The sequence below is a fragment of the Lactuca virosa genome, chromosome 8, assembly GCF_052849685.1.
Source record: "Lactuca virosa cultivar CGN04683 chromosome 8, Lactuca_virosa_CGN04683_v6, whole genome shotgun sequence".
Lineage (NCBI taxonomy): Eukaryota > Viridiplantae > Streptophyta > Magnoliopsida > Asterales > Asteraceae > Lactuca > Lactuca virosa.
Window position 1 is genome coordinate 336980181 of NC_136433.1, and position 19022 is coordinate 336999202.

A 19022-nucleotide genomic window follows, 5' to 3' on the forward strand; every position below is an offset into this window, starting at 1 on the left:
TTGATCTATATGTTAGTTGCTTTTATTTGGAAAATTAATTTTGCAAGTTATAACATTATAACATCAATGTAGATTAGTTATGCATGAAACGGAAACGTAATCATTTTTATAAGTTGTATCGTATCAAACCCAACAATATATTTGTTTTAACGAGTTGTATCAAACCCAAAAACTTAGTTTAGCGAATTGTACTCTATGCAATTAAAGTTGTACCGGTCCAAATGGGTCCAAGAACCGGAAAACCCGGACCTGGACCCAGATCCGGACACGAACACGGACACGACTCATCCGGTCCGGTCCACAGTCCACAATATTCTCCATAACCGGTCCGGTCCAAGAGCCGGTCCGGTCCGGTTCGGTCCAAATGCTCACCCCTAGACGACAGTACGTTAGTTAAATTGACTGGGGCACCCTTGCAAGTTGGATCTACGAAAACAGGCTCATGCGAAATATTAAGCCGAGTGGAAGAATTTGGATCAGCAAAAGAGGAGGATTTAGCCAATAAAACTTCTGCGAAGGATAGAGCTGGTTGGACATGTCGTGGGCTGTTCGGCCCAAAGCAAGATAAATTCGAAATGGGTAACTCATCGTTAATAGGCTGGGAAAATGAGCACTTGTGGGCTGAAGAGTAGTAGGTAAATGAGGCACGTGACCAGCATTATCAAATATCAATACCATCCGGCTGAAATCCACGCGCCTGTTAGGGGAGTTGGAGGCAGAATCACCAGCATTTGATGCTTTGTCTCCTTGGTTGAATGAGTAATTAATGCGCATCGGGCTCTCTATCCCAACAATCGACGGTGGATCTCTCCCACCAACCAAATTCGTGCCTTCTGAGATCATATTATACCCAATTCTTGCTCCACAAAAAAAGGTTTTATTATTTTTTATGGGCAAGAAGTCAAACAAGAGGGGAAATCGCAATTAGAGTGCATAGGGTTTCCCTCACAAGCAGCCGTCTGTAAGGCTTCCCTTTTTCGTGTAGCTCAGGTGGACGTCAACCTAAGTGCTTTTCATTAACGATCAAGAATTTGATTTTAATTCATCTTATTTTGGTCTAAAAAATGGTGAATTTCCATTTACAAACACTAAAACTTGGATTGATTTTGGTTTGGCTATGTGGGTTTATCTTGATTGCGATTTCCTTCTATTCCACTACTCAAATATTACCTTCTTCTTCTTCCTCCATGAAAGAGCACATCAATAACCTCACTAGTTCAAGGAGGCCCACTGTTACAATATTTACAGCTGTTAGGCCTTTTAGTGGCTCAATTGGGAGAAAACAAACTTTAGCAATCAGATCATGGCTTGGTTTATCACAAGACATTAGGGTTGTTCTCTTTAGCAAAGACCCTTCTGTTTTCTCTTTTGCAGGTTCTTTTGGCTATGGTTCTAGGGTTTCTGTAGAACCCACCATTGATTTCACGTAAGCCCTTTTCAATTCGGTTAATTAATTGCATTAGAAAGTAAAGTAGTTTGTGCTCATGTTTGTTTTAGATTTTGTGCTTTCAAAAACTACAAACAAAGTGTATATTATAGTGATTGTTTATGCCCTAAAACATGACAATAGTAAAGTGCAGTGGCTTAAATAAATGAAGAAAATACAGTACATTGCCTTAAGAGAAACATAAATAAAATGTAATGTCTTATTTGTAACTAAAAACTATTTATGTGTTTAGATTTTTAGGTACTCCATTTTTTCACTCAATGGTTGCAAGAGCACAAGCATCAAATTCTGATATATCTGTCCTCATGGATTCTAAAACTATTCTTTTACCAGACTTCTTTTCAACATTAAGTTATGTTCATAAACTTGATCATGATTGGCTCTTCATTGCTTCATCAAGAAACGTCTCGGATTTCCCATTTCACTTGGATGTAGATGGAAAACATTGGCTAGGGGACAACAATAAAATGGTTAAAATGGAAAAGGTAGGAAAACAACAACAAACTTTGAACCGAATGAAAAAAAAACGTTATGATTATATCAACATCTTTTAAAATGGTGTTTAGATATGCAAATTTATAATAAATAGTTTCAAATACTATCTTTGTACCATGTTTTTTTACAACCGATTATCTGATTTTGATTATTCAATCAGTTGCAGGACTTTCTTTCTCATGGGAAATGGGAACATTGTGATGACAAGAAGACAATCATTGCTTGGAATAATGGAGAGCTTCCTTTACATAATGGAGTTCTTCCACCATTTTTATATGGGAAAGGTTTCCACACCCTTTGGATGATCAACGAGGCTTTGTCTTCCAACTTTAGGTTTGTATTTGATGCCAGTTGGACAATCTCAAGCTTCTTTATCAATAATATTTACAACAATGCCACTATAGAAGCAAGAAACTGGGAAAATTTAGGAAATTCCCATTTGGGAGCTTTCTATGGATCATTATTCTTCCATGAAGACCATTACAATTACTCCAACTTGATCAAACTTTTCAAATGCGACAAACATTATCATTTTGGAAGCACTATAGACAACATAGTTTATCCATTGGGGGTATTTCGGTCAAGTAAACATACGAAGCTTTCTACTTGTTTCGACAAATTAAAACCAAAGGGTAACACGGGTTGCTCAACAAAGAATCAGTTGATGTCATTAGAACCGATATCACTTCCTTTCTCTTTAGAGCTTCTTCTATCAACACGTGCTGACCAAAATAAGACAATTGTGTTAGCAGTTGCAGGATATAGTTATAAAGATATGTTAATGAGTTGGGTATGTAGACTACACCTCCTTAATGTCTCCAATTTTGTGGTTTGTGCCCTTGACGATGAAATATACGATTTCTCTATCTTGCAAGTGAGTTTCTTTATGCTTGTTTACTTAAAAAGTTTGGATCTTTTTACAATTTTAGGGTGTGTCTGGTTGTATGGAATGGAATGACAAAGGAATGGAATGGAAAGGGTAGTAGAATAAGCAAGGTAATGGAATGAGTCATTACATTCCATGATCATTATTGGTTGGCCTATAAGAATGAACATTAACAAAAAAGAAGGAATCATAATTCCATTCCATGTGTTTTTCCATTCCTATGGAATGAACCATTCCATACCTTCCATGATTCCATCATACCAAACACTACCTGAAGGTTATATATATGTTATGTAACTCGATTTTTTGTTCTTCCCCTATAGGGATTGCCTGTTTTTAGAGACAAATTAGCTCCAAATAACATCAGCTATGATGACTGTCACTTTGGAACAAATTGCTTTCAACGGGTAACTAAAGTAAAGTCAAGGGTAGTTTTGGAAATTCTGAAGCTGGGATATAACTTGCTGATGAGTGATGTTGATGTTTATTGGTTTAAGAATCCTTTGCCACTGCTTACTACTTTTGGTCCTGCAGTTTTCTTGGCTCAATCAGATGAGTACAAAATCACAGGTTTGTGTTCCAAGCAATATCTGTTCATAAATTATCATCTCCTCAAATTAAAATTACACAAATTTGCTTAGGATTGCATACGTACCAATGTTTTATATTTGTAGTATATGTTTATAACCTTGATGGGTCATCAAAAAGATTAAATTTTGAGAAAACCCATACAATTTAAAATAAAAAGTAGTTTGGTCGACCTCAAAAAGATTACCTATATGAATGTTTTTAAGGGTTCATTTTGTAATCTTTGCAAGCTTTCTATGCTTTCTACTTATACTTAATTTGTTGATTACTTTATATGTAGGGCCAATAAATTTGCCTAGACGTCTAAATTCTGGCTTTTATTACGCACACTCAGATAATTCAACAATTGCTGCTTTAGAGAAAGTAGTAAAACATGCATCTTTATCAAATCTTTCAGAGCAACCAAGTTTTTATGATACTTTATGTGGGCTAAACGGATCCAACCGTTTAGGTGATGACATGTGTCATGAACCCGAAACAAATCTAACCGTTCGTTTCTTGGATAGAAACCTCTTCCCAAATGGGGCCTACCAAGATTTATGGGACTCGAATAACGTTTCATCAACATGCATGAAAAAGGGTTGTTTTGTGCTTCATAATAATTGGATTAGTGGGAGACAAAAGAAGCTAGAACGCCAGGTGTCATCTGGTCTTTGGGAGTATGACATCAGCATGAGGATGTGTTTGCAGACATGGCAAAGATCCAAATCCATAAGTTATTTTTGAATTATATTCTTTAAACAAGATCATTGTTTGATAAGTTGGATGGATTTTCACAAATCACAAAGAGACATAGTGTTACATTGGTTTTATCAAATGAGCCGGCTATAGAATAAGCAAAAAGAAGAAAAAACCAAAGGGAAAGATTGATTCTTTTAGTGGCTTATAATGTTGGAAAAAATTGGTGTCAAAGGGATTTTAGTTTCTTGAAATGATTAAGGGGTGTATAGGTTTACTCTTTGGAGCCCAATCATTGGAAAAAGATTCAAGAACACCACCAAAACAGGTGAAAGATGGTTCCTTTTCAATTGGGAGTAGCCAAAAATCAAGGGAATTTTGTGTAAGAGTTGTTCATGCAGGTGGAAAAGAAGATCTTTATGAAAAACCGGTTTCTGTTTTTCAAATAATGAAAAGATATCCAGGTATGATTGTTGCTTGGCCTGAAATTTTCAAGAATCCTCATGAAGCTGTTTTGTCATCAAGTGAGCTGCTTTTGCCTGGGCGAAAGTACTATTTAGTCCCTGTGACAACATTAAAGAAGTTGAAAAAGAAACACTCCTCCAAGAAGAAAAAGTCAACAGGGAAAAAGGGTCAAAGTCAAACCGTTCCTCCAGATGAGTCTGATGATTCTGTGTGTTCAGCTAAGGATTACTATGTATCCAAGGAGAAGTGGTCAAGATTTTTGGTCAAGAAACACATTCGGTCAAACAAACAACCAGTTGTGAAGTCAAAGTCATGGAGGGGAGGATCTGATTGGGAGCCGAGTTTGACATCCATTCAAGAACTCTCTCCTTGAAGACATGATGAAATCGGTATGTAGTTTATATCTGTTATTGTGAAACTTTTTCATCTTTGCTTTTATGATTCTAAACCACTAATGATGTTGTTGTAGTTATTGCTTTTGCAATGTCCTTGTCACCCGTTTTCTAGTTCTATGAAGTTTTATGTTTTGGAATGTGTTATTATTATGCTTGATCTAATGGTTAAGATTTGGAACAACCGATAAAGATTGCTCCTTTTGGAGTGAAAGTTTGTGGATTTTGCATGGGGAAAAGAAAAGGTTGTGTAGATGAGTTATTACAGTTTATATTGCATTGTAAAGAAGCATTAATAGCAAATATAAGAAAAAAATAAAATAAATAAGAATCGAGTTCCAAAGAAAAAGGATAAATAGATGCCAAACTATAGAAACGATGGTTTCCAACATGAGGCAATCAATCATTGATTATATATCAAATAAAAGAAAAAAGTTGAGTAATTAATTAGTGTTTGATAGAGCCTCAAAATCATTCAAATTCGAATTATTTATTCGATGTACACTCAAAAAATATTTGGCAAGAACTTGGTAAAGAGCCACGTGTAAATCACAGCAAACACAGCGCCGACTGGAATAGTAACCACCCATGAAGTAACAATTTCCCTCACAGTTTCCGCCCTCACACTATTAAGCCCCCTTGCAAACCCGACTCCCATAACTGCACCCACAAGAGTATGAGTTGCCGAGATAGGAAGTCCAAGTTTTGATGCAAAGAGTACAACCGAAGCAGCAGCAAATTCAGCTGCAAAACCTCTTGTAGGAGTCAACTCGGTGATCTTTTTACCAATCGTAGCTATCACTCTATACCCCCACATCATAAGCCCCGCAACAATCCCAAATCCACCCCATGCAAGAACATCCATTGGAATTACGATTTCGCCCCCGGTCGCACCCCCTTGTAATATAGAAAGAGCCGCAGCTAAAGGGCCTATCGCATTAGAAACGTCATTTCCACCATGCGCGAATGACATGAAGCAAGCGGATAGAATTTGCATGTATCCAAACACCCCGTAAACTATTTCCAATTGGGTGCCTGTGGGCCCCGCGATATCTGATAGGAAACCGATGGTTTTGGTTGTTGACTCTTCGTGTGGCTCTTGTGGTGTCGAGTTTGAGTTTGACTTTGAGTTTGACTTGTCGAGGAGGTGACCGAGTTGTTTTCGGATGATGTTGTTGAATAGGAATGCCCCAAGTGTCCCACATGCTAAAGCTTGGGTGAATGCTATTGGGAGCGTGTTGCTTAGAGGAAAAGCTGCAAAAGTTATTGCTGTGACACCCACGAAAACAGCAATCGGTGCAGCTGCAGCCGCTGCTTGTCCGGGGTTTGGAGCACTGTAAACAAACTAAATATAACATAATGAGTTAGAAATGTGCAATAATGCGTGTAAACATGTGAAAAGTTTGGATTTTAGACGCCTTTTGTTACATAGGACAAGACAGAATAAAACAGGTTGTACTGTGTTTGACGTATATTGGACTGGACTGATACTGAGTGGAATCTTTGAAACGAGGTGGGATGCCCACAGTCTCTTGTCTGTGCAAAAGACGTGAATTCACTCCACATGTAATCCTATCTAGTCGTGTCTTGTTCCATGTAACAAACCATCTTTATTACCCAGGATTTAGGATTTTTGATTCAAAAATTGCATAAAGAGTTGTATGCATCAAGAAAAGGTTCAAGATTCAAGTATACATCAAAATAATGCTTGTAAAGTCACTTAAAAGCCTTCACTTGGGACATCATATAAGGGTTGTTTGGATGTAGTTTTAAATTGATTATTGTTACTTAAAGTTGTAATATTTGATTTTGCGCATTGGCTATAGGTGATTATGATTAGTATTTTTTCTTATCGTGTATGGTCAAAAATTTGGAGAAACACCTAGAAGTTGCTTTAAGAAAACAGATCGTTGAGATAAATGTAAAATTGCCTACTTATCTCTAGCTTTAATATTCTGATTATCTAATTTTGGTTATGATTCTTCAAGTTGCAACAATCACGTTGTAAAAACACATCCAATCTCCCCGATAACTTCTAACTAGATGTCCAAGATTTAGGCATACATCAAGATAAAGTGTGCATCCTGACATCTCTATAGTTGTTTAGATGTGCATTTAAACTGATTATTGCTCCTTGAAGTAGCAAATATTAGAAGTCTTTTGGTATGATTTTCAACCTATATAAGAGATTAAGAGCAATGACTATTGAGATTAATGTAAATCTATTTACTTATTCCTAGTTTTCTAAATAAAAATACGAAAAATCATTCCTACTTTCACCATGGTCTGGTTAACTGGTTTAGTCGGCTAACTAGTTTCTGAATAAACCATCACTCTATTTTATATCGTTAAAAAAACCAATTTTCCTGGTAACACGGTTTTGATACGAGGGCGTATGTAAAAAACACAACGTATTTTTACCATTGAGCTGTTGTTTTTTTAATTGATTGGCTACATAATAAGAATAATAGTCCAGGATCTAAAATGATGAAAGTACGTTTTGATTTCCATATTATTTTCCCTTTCCAAAACCGGGTAAGCTGGAAAATGTTAAAATTATGTAAGTGACTAAATGGATAAAATGTTGCAAATACGTTGTGTTGTTCTATATTTAATCCTAGTTTTAATCGGATGATTGTTTGATTCTTAAATAATTACTTCAATTCCAAAACACATTCAAACTCATCCATGAGGTTTGTACGTACCCTACGGATGCATTTGTACACGAGGAAGGAAACTGCTGCACCCATAAGAGGCGATATAACCCAAGATGATGTCACCCTTGCTAATGAGCTCCAGAAAACCGCATCGGGTCCTCCATACACGAGCCCAAACCCAACCATGGATCCCACAATACAGTGTGTAGTCGAGACAGGCAAACCATAGTATGATGCAACCTGAAACCCAAAGGTCATAATGGTCAATACAAGTCCCTTAGGGTTAAATGCAAGCCGATTTATGAGATCATTCTCATCTTCTTAGAGCTACTACTAGAACAAGCATGCATGGAATGTATGAATAGTAAAGAGGAAATTAAAGGGCGAAAACTTTACTTGTAACCAAGTACCCGCAGCGGCTAAAGACGATAATAACCCTGCAAAAAGCAAAGCATCCTTCCCTTGAAAAACATTAGCAACAAGAATCCCTTTCTGCATTGTACTCGTCACATGCCGCCCCATCAACAACGCGCCGGAAAACTCTAACACCGCGGCGGTCAGCACCGCCTGCCGGAGAGTCAAAGCCCCGGACCCCACCGATGTCCCCATGGCATTCGCCACATCATTCGCACCAATATTCCAAGCCATATAAAACCCAAACAGAAGTGTTGCGTATGACAACAACTTAATCTTTAACCCCATTCCTTGAGCTAAAGATTTCATGATCAAAGGTAAAGACAAAGCTGCAACAGCTATGCAAACCGAAATAGCAGAAGCTGTGTTGGAAGATATGTGAAAAGCTTGAGCCATACCAGGCAACTCACCTTCTTCTTTAGCACTTTCTTGATTTTCACCTTCACCTTCACCTTCTTGATTTTGAGCAAAAGATGATAAAGATGCAAAAGGGTGTGTGGATTTATGGTGGTTCTTGATGTTGAGAAGCGAAATTGTGGATTTGGGTATGTTGGAAATGAAATCTTTCTTGGTTTCGTAAGTGAAAGGAGCATGGTTTCTGTGTTTTGGTAGATAAAGGTTTGAATTGAGAAACAACAAGTTTGTGTTTGAATGTGTGATTGGGTTTCTAGTGGGAGAAAAACAGTAAGAAGAGGTAGTCATGGTTTATGGAATTATGGATATTTTTAGAGAGAATATGCTGATTTTTGTTTAAAGATCTAGCCGGTGGCCATGGAGAGTGGTGGTGTAGGGAGGAGGAGGGGTGGAAGGAGGAGGTGATTGTTTTCAAGTCCACATTGTGGTGGTTGTTGATTGTGGATTTTAGTTTGGATTTCTTGATTTGGTTCCTTTTGAAATGAGTGGTGGTTGTGTAACTTGAAGGCTGCACCACCCAAACACACACCCACTGTTTTTTTTTTTTTTTTTCTTCAATATCTTTTTATACACACATGGTTTCTAATTCTTTAGTCAGTGTCATAGTTTTTTTTTTTGCTATCCATTCAGTTCCCGATCTTAGCAAACTGTTGAGTCTGGTTTACCTTTTACAGTTGGTCAAAGGCCGGGATTCAATCGTTTTGGATTTTAAAAAAATACGTTACAAATTAATTTTTTATTTAAAGAAATGATAGTTTATGGTGAAAAGTAAAACATAAGGTATTAAAAAATAATTCAATTCACATGTTTTCATGTGCGAAAGAAAATAAATTTATATGTTCCTATGGTTTGTAATATTTTCAAGAATTAATTTATGGAATAAAGATTTCCAGTTGTAAAAGAACAATTCACAATCTTGTCTTTTTTATATCAACGTTGTCATTGTTTTTGATTCTTTGCTAATGAAACTATACAGATTTTTATGTTGAGATGTATCAATCATATTCAATTTTCTCATTGGTAGAATTATAAAGATATCCATGTTGAATGTCTTGTATTGATTATAATGGTCCCCATATGGAAATTTATTTCAATCTAAAAGCACCAAGTTACCATTGTTTTCTTGGTGGCGTTGCTTTACTTTGAGAGTAAATTAGGTGATTTTTGTTTGTGATAGATATCCTGTAAACATATAAAACATTTGAGAAGCTTTGCTCGTTTATTTATTAAATAAACGAACATGAATAAAGATTTTTTTGTTTGGTTACTTAAACATATAAACATGAATAATAGTCTTGTCATTTATTTAGGTTTGTGAACATTCATTTATGTTTGTTAGTTTGTTTATGCTCGTTTATTTCTGTGTTTTAGTATTTGTTTATGTTCGTTAATTTGTGATATTATATATGTTGATCTTCCATGATGTTTTAAATGATGACAAATCATGATTATCTTTAAGGTAAAATAATGCAATACGTTGTTATTTATCATTCTTTTAATTGTTAATATGATGTTGGTGTTAATAAATGGTCTAATAATAGACCGTGAGTTCGTATGACAATGATTAAATATTCTACGAACTTAAAATTTAGACAAGATATATGGATGTGATGAGGCTAAACTGTGAAACTTTTCAAGTTCTACTTTCTGCAAATATATGGATGAAGATGATATTTAGGTTTTATTTTTGAGTTATTTTTGGATTTGGAACGTTTCACATTATAGGATTTACGTATAATTATTTTATTTTATGTATGGTTACTTGTTTTCATGTTTATGTTGTTTATATTTGTTTGTTTATGTTTATATATGCTCATTTGTGTTTCTCAATTTATGTTTGTTTAAGATTTTAATGAACAAACACAAACAAGGTAATTGTTTTAAACAAACAAACACAAACAAAAAAAATATCTTTGTTTATGTGTTCGTGTTCGTTTGTTACAAAACATGAATAAACGTTTTGTTTGTGTTTGCGGTGTGGGATTTAACATGTTTGAGGATCTTATATGATATTGTTTGAAACTTCTTTAAGCAAATAAAAATTTACTTCCAATCATCAAAACAGTAATAAAAAAAAAAAAAAAAAAAAAAAATCCAAAAAAGCGTGTGCAAAAGTTGGAAAAAAGTGCGATATTCTATTTCCTTTTTCTTTCGTAGGCATTTAATCATTCCACGTACAACAAAAGCCAAATTTATCGTTTTATTTATTCCCGATAAATTATAAGTATGTTCAAAAACAATTTCTTGAAAGCTTTTAATAGAAAAACTCGAATAACAGGCCTTTGTCTAAACATATGGTGAATAATAGGCCTTTGTCTAAACATCCATGTTCTTTTTGGGCTTTTGCAAACTGTGGGTTTGCGATCCAAAATGTGCCTAACATAAAAGCCACATAACATGTTTTTTTTTTTTAAACGGCTCAGTTATATAGATTAAAAAACAAACTAAGGAGCTAGAAAATATTTATCCCGGCTTACATTCTTTCCACTATCATCCCAGCCCAAAAGAAAAATTCGAGCGTAAATATTCCAAAAGAGTAATACCTTTTGGCTTTTTTCCGTCATTCTAAAAATGGGCATATAGTATATCCCAATAGCCCCCATGACCCAATACAAATTCCAGCTCGATAATCGTTTTTGGAATTTCTTGATAACTTTCCTATAACCCTTATCCCGATACAAATTAGCTCCAACTGGAATACCCAAGTAGTTAAAAAGGGACTGACTCCATACTACAACTAGTAGACCCATCAAAATTTTGAATGATGAAACAAAACACCTGCAATTACATCCCAATAACGATATGAAGTTCTTCCATAAGAATGATGAAAAAAAAAGTGAAAAAAGGGTTCTATATTTCAAACCTCTCTATAAGCTGAACTCCATTTTAAGGTTACCAGAATTGAAGTATATGCCAAAGTCAAACAAGTGTCGATCAACCTTGTCTATTTATAACCAAAACCCATAACATAAATCATTTGAAAAAGGTACTCCCAAGAGAAAAAATTGTATGGATTTTCAAGTCAAGTTTTTTTTTTTTTTTTTTTTTTTTTCACCCAATGACTTCATGAACGACCACTTGACTATTCCAAATTAATAATACTATCAGTAACCCTCGCCAACCTATTTTCCAACAGCTTGGCAATGATTTTGTACTGAAGCCCAATAAGAATGATGGGCTAAAGTTGTGAACATAAATTAGATCCTCCTCTTTAGGAATTAAAGTGATGAATGAAGAATCACACCCATTAAGAATACAGGTCGAATGTACAAACTCGTGAACAAATGAGATGATATCACTCTTCAAAATGTCCAAATACTTTTTGAAAAACATAAACAAAAAAACTATATGTCCCATTGGCTTTGTCACTTCTACAAGCCGACTACTTCTTTTATATCAACATTAGAAAAAGCCTCCTCTACATATTAAACCGGTCATTTAAAATCAAATTAAACCTATGACTGCCGTTCACCACATGAGCACCTTTCACGACTTAAATTTTATATCTAAAACGTAAAAAGTTATTATGGGACTCAATAATACATTCTCTGCAAACATTGTCTTCTTCACCGATTCTACGCCTTCTTTTCGGTAAACCGCATTTTTTTTTGAATTTTCGTCCCATTCCAAAATCCCATTTAATTTTTAACTTTTTGACAATTATCAAGATTGTTATGATGAGTTTTGGGAAGCTAAAAACGATTCTTTTTTTATAAAACAATTTTGAGCGGCAACGGAAACAATATTAAAAATAACTATTATTTTTAGACAATTTTAACAAAACCACAAAGAGGATCCAGTTACATGAACTAGAAAGATTATGACAACCATAAGATGTTAAGAATACAACATTTGAAGACTTTGATCCCACTTAGCTTTGGGGAGTTGATAGAGATGGAAAAAACTCAAGAAATAGTTTCTCTATAATGTATCTACCAACAAGTATATGTCACCAATGATATTAGTTCTCATCTTGTATGAAGTACATCTTAAGCCTTTAAGTACTTATCACAAATAAGCACTTAAGGAGAAGCACTTCTAAGCACCAAATCTTCACTAGCTTCAAAAGACAAGAAGAGGATGGAGTGGGGAGGTATTCTCGACTTTCAGTGAGAAAAGAAGAAGAGTTCAAGAAACCATTTTGCAAGCCTCCTTTAAATGCTTACGTATTAGACATAAGGAACATACCCTTACACAAGTCAAAAAGATGGTTTGTAAGAGTATGGTGCATGTAAGAATGAAAGCCAAGAAGCAACCTCTTCCATCAAGTGATGGATTCGGCCAAAAGGAAGAAAGAGAGGGAAAGAAGGAGCATGAGCGGCTCAACCAGTTTAGAGGCTCTAAGCGAACCAAAATTTTGGGCCCCTTTGGCCTTTACTATAATCCTCAATTGTATTCACATAAAATTTCACTCTTTATGTTTTCTTCATGGAAAATTTTAGAATAGTATAAAGGAGTTTTCATGTTGTAATAACCTAAATCAACAAGAATTTGATAAAAATTTCTATATGATTCTTATAACACCTAATATACCAAAAGTACATAGCAAACTTGTTATTAAAAACTATTATTCACTGTCAAGAATTTATGGTAATGAGGACTAGACAACTCAATCACATTGCTTTATTCTAATAGAAAAAAGTAATCGAGAGTGATCTGACTAACGAATCAAATCACCCCAACATTGTGCTTTCTATAACATTGATCAGTATGCTTAAGGAGTTCTGGTTATTCTAGGAGTTTGAAATCCTTAATTGATTTTTAAACTATTTCCTAAATCATACCTTCTAAAGTTGTTATGCATCAAATTCCTATATAGTTTCAACATTCCATCACTATGGACGCCATAAAATAACAGAAAAGCAATGCAAAGACTTGTATTGAGTCATAAGATCCATAAATAAATTGTTATAAGCTGTGATTTTAGTTATATCCATTTAATAAATGATAATACATATAGAAGACTTCTAATAGAGAATCGAGATAGAATAATACTAGAATAGATTAAGGAAAGGAAAACAATCTAACAATAACAGAATACTATGAAAGTGAAACGCATACCGATGAGGATTTGAATTGAGAATCAAGTTAGAAGTTGGAAGAATAGAAGATGAATGTGTATTCCTTCGGACTCGTTCACTCGAAAATCAGAAATGGATGAGATGAATGTATCACATAAATCAAAATTGGTAGAAGAATCAGTTTCATGAGTGCAACAATCGTTGATTTATTATTCCGCTCGATTTATTTTGTGGTTACCGGATTGGATGTTTTAATGAATAAACTTTTGGACTTTGGAGAATATGGGGCCCCTAAGCCCTAGCTTAAAAAACTTCTACATAGAGCCGGCCGTGAGATGGAGTGTAAAACACTTCATTCTAATAAAGTAATGCACATAAAAGTCTAGTAGAATCCAAGTAGTCCAAAAACCCGAACACGACATATTTAATCATACTATATGATTAAATAGCTAGTTATAATCTCTAAAATATCATTTTCTTAAAATAATAATTTCCCAAAATTATTTTCACAAAATAGTAATTTCTCCAAATTAAATACAAGAGTTGAATATATTTATTAATAATTAAATTACTAATAAATAATCAATAAGTGAAAACTTGTTAAAGGTGTGACTATGTTATTGACAAAAATCATTCTAAAATGATTATTGGGCATATAGATCCAACATGTTAATACTTTTGATTTCACACAACTTCTTCAAAGAGTTATGTCACTTGATAGATAACTGATCATTTTCCAACCCATTATAAAAATGATGATCCAAACTACATAAGTTTGGCAAGATCTTATTGGAGACCTTATCATTTATTTTTAATTCTTTCTCCTTATATGTTTTATAAGAAGTTTCATTTCGTTTTTTAGATAGACCTTAGGATTCTCTTCTAATTAGGGATGACATTGGGCCCAACTTTCTCTAATAATCTAATGTGGATCCCATAGAAGATCCAATAGAGGGCTATATGAAAAAAAATAGGAGAAGAATAAATGGGGCCAAAAGAGTCCTAATGTATACTATTCATAACTTTTTATTTTTCAAAAGTTTGGAGATAGAGCACATCGAACGCAGTTTGCCTACTAGTCGTTGCGAAAAACGTCCGTTTAGGCCCTGAATTTCAGACACCCCTCCCCCCAATATTAGCCCATTTCCTTAAATTGTTTTATTTTATCGTAATGATATAATATGCGGTTTCCTGAAATTATGTTTTCCCCATATTTATTTAGCTATTTAATTTCAAGAATCTATTGTTAATTTTAAGTTTCCAAAATATGGTCATACATGCCAAATTTAGCTTCACCCTATATATAGGGTCATGTGTAAGCCTTTATAAGCATCTTAATATAGTAATAAAACCCTCTTTGAGTATTATTATTATTGTTTCATTATACTTTAGTTGGTATCATAGCGGATTTGTAACATCCCAAAAATTTCAGACAAAAATGTCATTTTTAGTTCTTTTCAAAACATCCAATAGTCATGTCAAAACAACAAAAAGTTTTTAAAGTGAAATAACATCAAAGTACAAATCCCAAAAACACATAATGCGGAAAACATGGGCGGATGCGGTGCGATCAAGCTGGGCCCTTCCCCTTCGAGCTGGAAGTACTTGAAACATAAACTGAAAACTGTAAGCATAAAGCTTAGTGAGTTTTCCCAAAATACCCCATACCATACATACATAACAGTCAAAACATAATTGGGTCTATTTTACCCCCTTCAGTCTATTTCAACCGGTACTGCGTATATTTCAAGCCCTTTGGTGTCTTTCAACTGGTATTGGGTCTATTTCACCCCTTTCGGTCTCTTTCAACCGGTACTGGGTATATTTTCAACCCCTCTGGTCTCTTTTAACCGGTATCAGGTCTATTTTACCCCTACTGCTAGCATATAATAAAAACAATAAGAGTCACAGAGGCAATAAGCATATACATGCATAACAAGAAATTGTCACGAAGACAATTATCATCCTACAACCTAATCTAGTGGACCGGCATCGGTGCCTTCGACCTACGAGTATAGTGAAGGAAACTTACCACAGTCTGAAGATAACAAATCTCACTCGGGCTGCCGAATCGTAAAATCCTCTCACTAAATCACAAATAATAAAAGCGTAATTAGCAATTAGGTCATTAACCCATTCCGAGAGTCCAAATCCTAAATCCCGACTTCAAGGGTAAAAAGATTGCTTTACCACTCCCTTATAGGGCCTAACATATCATGGTCCAATTCCAACTAGCTCAAAGTCCAAAAGACACTTAAAGCCCAATATGGGCCCAAATCTAAAGGCCCGAGGCCTAACAATGGCCCAATTCAGAAAGCTTGTGGCCCAACAAGGCCCAAAACCATAGAGTCCAATGTGACCCAAAATCTGAAGCCCAATAACTTCCTGGTGAGTATGCTAAGCGTACCACCAGTACACCCGACGTATTCGAGTGCTACACACGGATCAGGATCACGGGCACGTACGCTCAACGTACGCCCCAAAGTCTCATTTTAAGGTCTTAATCCGTTAATACCGAACATCCAACTTCAATTCTAGCTCTCTTGGAATGTCCTAAACAATAAATTTGGCAACTTTACCCTTTTGCATGTCTTAATGGGACTCAAACCATAGATTTAGCATTCTACTTTGCTTAAGTGGTCACTAACTCATGCATGGTTGGACTTTAACTTCCAAGATCCGATTTTTATGACTTCATGCACTTCTAAGTGTTCAAAAGGACATCTGTAATGGTCTGGAGTAGTCCATACTCCATAAGACCAAAGTCATGGGACTAAAAGCTCCTGAATCTACCCACAAACGAGATCTTAGCAAGGAATCATCAAGGTAAGAACTTTTTACCTCCAGAAGCTTGCAATGAAGAAGATAGCTCCGAATCTTGAAGCTCCAACTCCAACAATGCACCACCACAAAGTCTCATCTTCTTCAAAAGCACAAAAGAACACCAAAAGTCTCAATAAAAGCTTAAGAACACACTAAATATGGCTAGGGTTTCGAGGTGTAGCTCACAAGAGGCAATGGAGGATGATAAGGTGAAAACTTTGGGATTTAATGTGTTTAAATAGGGTGCAAACCCTAAAAATTAGGGTTTTCCGCTGATTGACGTCCGCCCTGCGTAAGCATGGGTACGCCCAGCGTACCAGGGGGACACCTCGTCTCATGCATGCTATAGAGTACGCCTGACGTACCTTATATACAACCAACGTACTCGTGTCCAAGTGTCCAAATGAAAAGAAATTAATTAATTAACATTTACCTGACTAATCGAGCATTACATCGTTTGCATCCTGATGGCGAACGACATTAAAGGTGGTCTATAATCAAAGCCTAATAGTGGGGTCACATAGTTGTTTGGAATGTAGTTGAAAATTGAACTTCATAGTTTAAAGAACTACACGTATTGATTTTATATGGTAGGAATGGCCATGAAAATCATGAGGTTGGAAAGCATGACCATAATCAAAGACAACCCCAATGCAATTGTGGTAGTGGTGCTAGGGTAGGCCGTCGTCCACATGTCAACAATAGAAGGGTTGACAATATAGGAAAAATATGATAAAGAAGATGAATAAAAATTTGATGATAGATGTGGTATATGAGGACATAATAATTATGGAGCCCGTTCCCGTATCACGACCGAGATCCCTATTTTTGATAGGAATCTTAAGATTTAAGGCATCCTTGATTTTTTATATGAGATCGAAAGTTTTCCCATCATGGAAATTCTAAATGATCGTCATGTGAAGATTTTCACTGACAAACTTCATGTTAGATTCAAAGCTTGGTGGGCCCATAGCCTGGAGGGACGATTATGACAGGAAGTTACCTATGGCTATGAATAAATTTTTTACCAACAATATCACAATTTCACTCTGGGAAGTCGATCTATTTTAGTTATAGAGTCGAGTTTATGTGTCTTTGGTGCACATGCGATTTGGTAGACATGTGAGCAACAAGCATCCAGATAAATTAATGATCTAAAGCTAAGATATTGATGCCCAGACCCACTTACACTCCCCTAAGACACCAATCAATACATCCTATATCTATTAACCTAACCAAAATCCCACTTGGTTATCGACAACTCAAAAGGCTCCAAAAGCATCTAACATGAGTGGGGTTAACAAATCCATCACCACTCAGACCACCAGTATAACCAACAACCCATATGATAAAACATGAGTGTTGAAGTGTTATAATTGTGGTGAAGGTGTTGAATTAAGTGTCCACGGTCATTAACTAATTAGTAATAATAATAATAATAATAATAATAATAATAATAATAATAGGGTCCTTTTAGGTTGTCCTCATAACCCACTTAAGCAACAAAGAATTAGGAGAAAATAAGTTATTAATTTATTATTAATTATTAAACTAATTGGAAATTATTTTGGAATTGATTAAATAGTTTTAATAAAGGGTTTAGGTCATTTTTGGCCACTGAAGTTTTGGTTTTGTGCTAATTTGGCCACTTAAATCATTTTAAGTTTTAAAAGGTCACCAAACTTTTGCCTTTGTGCTCATTTAGTCACCTAAATTTTGGTTCGGTCACTTAACTTTTGGCTTTGTGCTTATTTAGTCACCTAACTTTTAAATTTGTGCTCATTTAGTCACTAAAATTTTAAAATAAAATTATAAAAATGAGCACAATTTTAAAAGTTAGCTGACTAAATTAGCACAAAACCAAAAGTTAAGTGACCAAACCAAAAATTAGGTGATTAAATGAGCACAAAGCCAAACGTTCGATGATATTTTAAAACTTCAATGAGCACAAAGCCAAAAGTTCCAGACCCCTCCAGAATATGGTGGATATCGATTTTATCCTAGGGATAAAAAGATATGGACTAACTTAAATAAGCATAAGGATTATCCTTGGAAATTTGAATTAAATTGGAGACAATAAATAGAATGCTAAGGTCAAGTTCTGGTGATCTCTTTTTGTCTCTCAACACCATCCATCCCCCTCTCTCGCTCTCTCTCCCTCTCATATGAAATCCATCCTTGGGTTATTGAGATTTTCGAACCACTCTCCTAAAGGTCTTTGTGATAAATAGTGTTTGGGTGTGATTCCAATAGAAGGATTCTGTAACGCTCGCCGCTTTGGGCTAGTAAAATCTAGAGATAATAAGTGTTAAAAATGACTTTTTGATAGAAGATTATTTATGATAAATAATCATAAACAAAGTTATAGTATATGTCACAAGTATTCCGTATATATAAAGAACGTTGAAATCCGACTTATAACGAATGAGTAATGACCCGTCGAAGTTTCGCGATTTAAACCGGCACGACTCTGCGTAATGTAAAAAGTAAATTTTTGATAAAGTACTTTTTAGCCTTAGTGATCTAAACAAAAGTCATATTAGTCGTGAAACCGAGAGCGTGCATATAGAGAACGTCTGAATCTGACTTCGTTAGAGGAAGTTATGATTTTTCTAAGATTCAACATAACAATATACAACTCATAAATCGAATTTTAGATCGGTCAATTTTTAGTCGAAACAATCTAAACAAGAATTGAAGATCTCGTTAATAGGAGTTCAACGATACAATGACAGTAAAAAA

At 35.1% G+C, this 19022-nt stretch overlaps 2 protein-coding genes across 3 annotated transcripts; one reads left to right on the forward strand and one right to left on the reverse strand.

The window, feature by feature from the left end:
* Window positions 1-780: 780 nt before the first annotated feature.
* LOC145132393 (Nucleotide-diphospho-sugar transferase family protein) lies at window positions 781-5091 on the forward strand. 2 transcript variants are annotated; one of them, XM_079067154.1, is made up of 5 exons: window positions 781-1426; window positions 1680-1932; window positions 2109-2816; window positions 3152-3398; window positions 3697-5091. In XM_079067154.1, exons 1-5 carry the CDS (start codon window positions 1065-1067, stop codon window positions 4140-4142), a joined length of 2016 nt encoding a protein of 671 aa, XP_078923280.1. In that variant the 5' UTR covers window positions 781-1064; the 3' UTR covers window positions 4143-5091. The 2 variants fall into 2 exon arrangements, with proteins under 2 accessions (XP_078923280.1, XP_078923279.1); XM_079067153.1 differs by having other exon boundaries at window positions 782-1426; window positions 2103-2816.
* Window positions 5092-5373: 282 nt separating this feature from the next.
* PHT2;1 (phosphate transporter 2;1) lies at window positions 5374-8973 on the reverse strand. The gene is made up of 3 exons (XM_079067155.1): window positions 8005-8973; window positions 7657-7848; window positions 5374-6296 (listed from the first exon to the last, which is right to left on the reverse strand). The coding sequence occupies exons 1-3, from the start codon at window positions 8722-8724 to the stop codon at window positions 5457-5459; spliced, it is 1752 nt and encodes a 583-aa protein (XP_078923281.1). The 5' UTR covers window positions 8725-8973; the 3' UTR covers window positions 5374-5456.
* Window positions 8974-19022: the final 10049 nt, after the last annotated feature.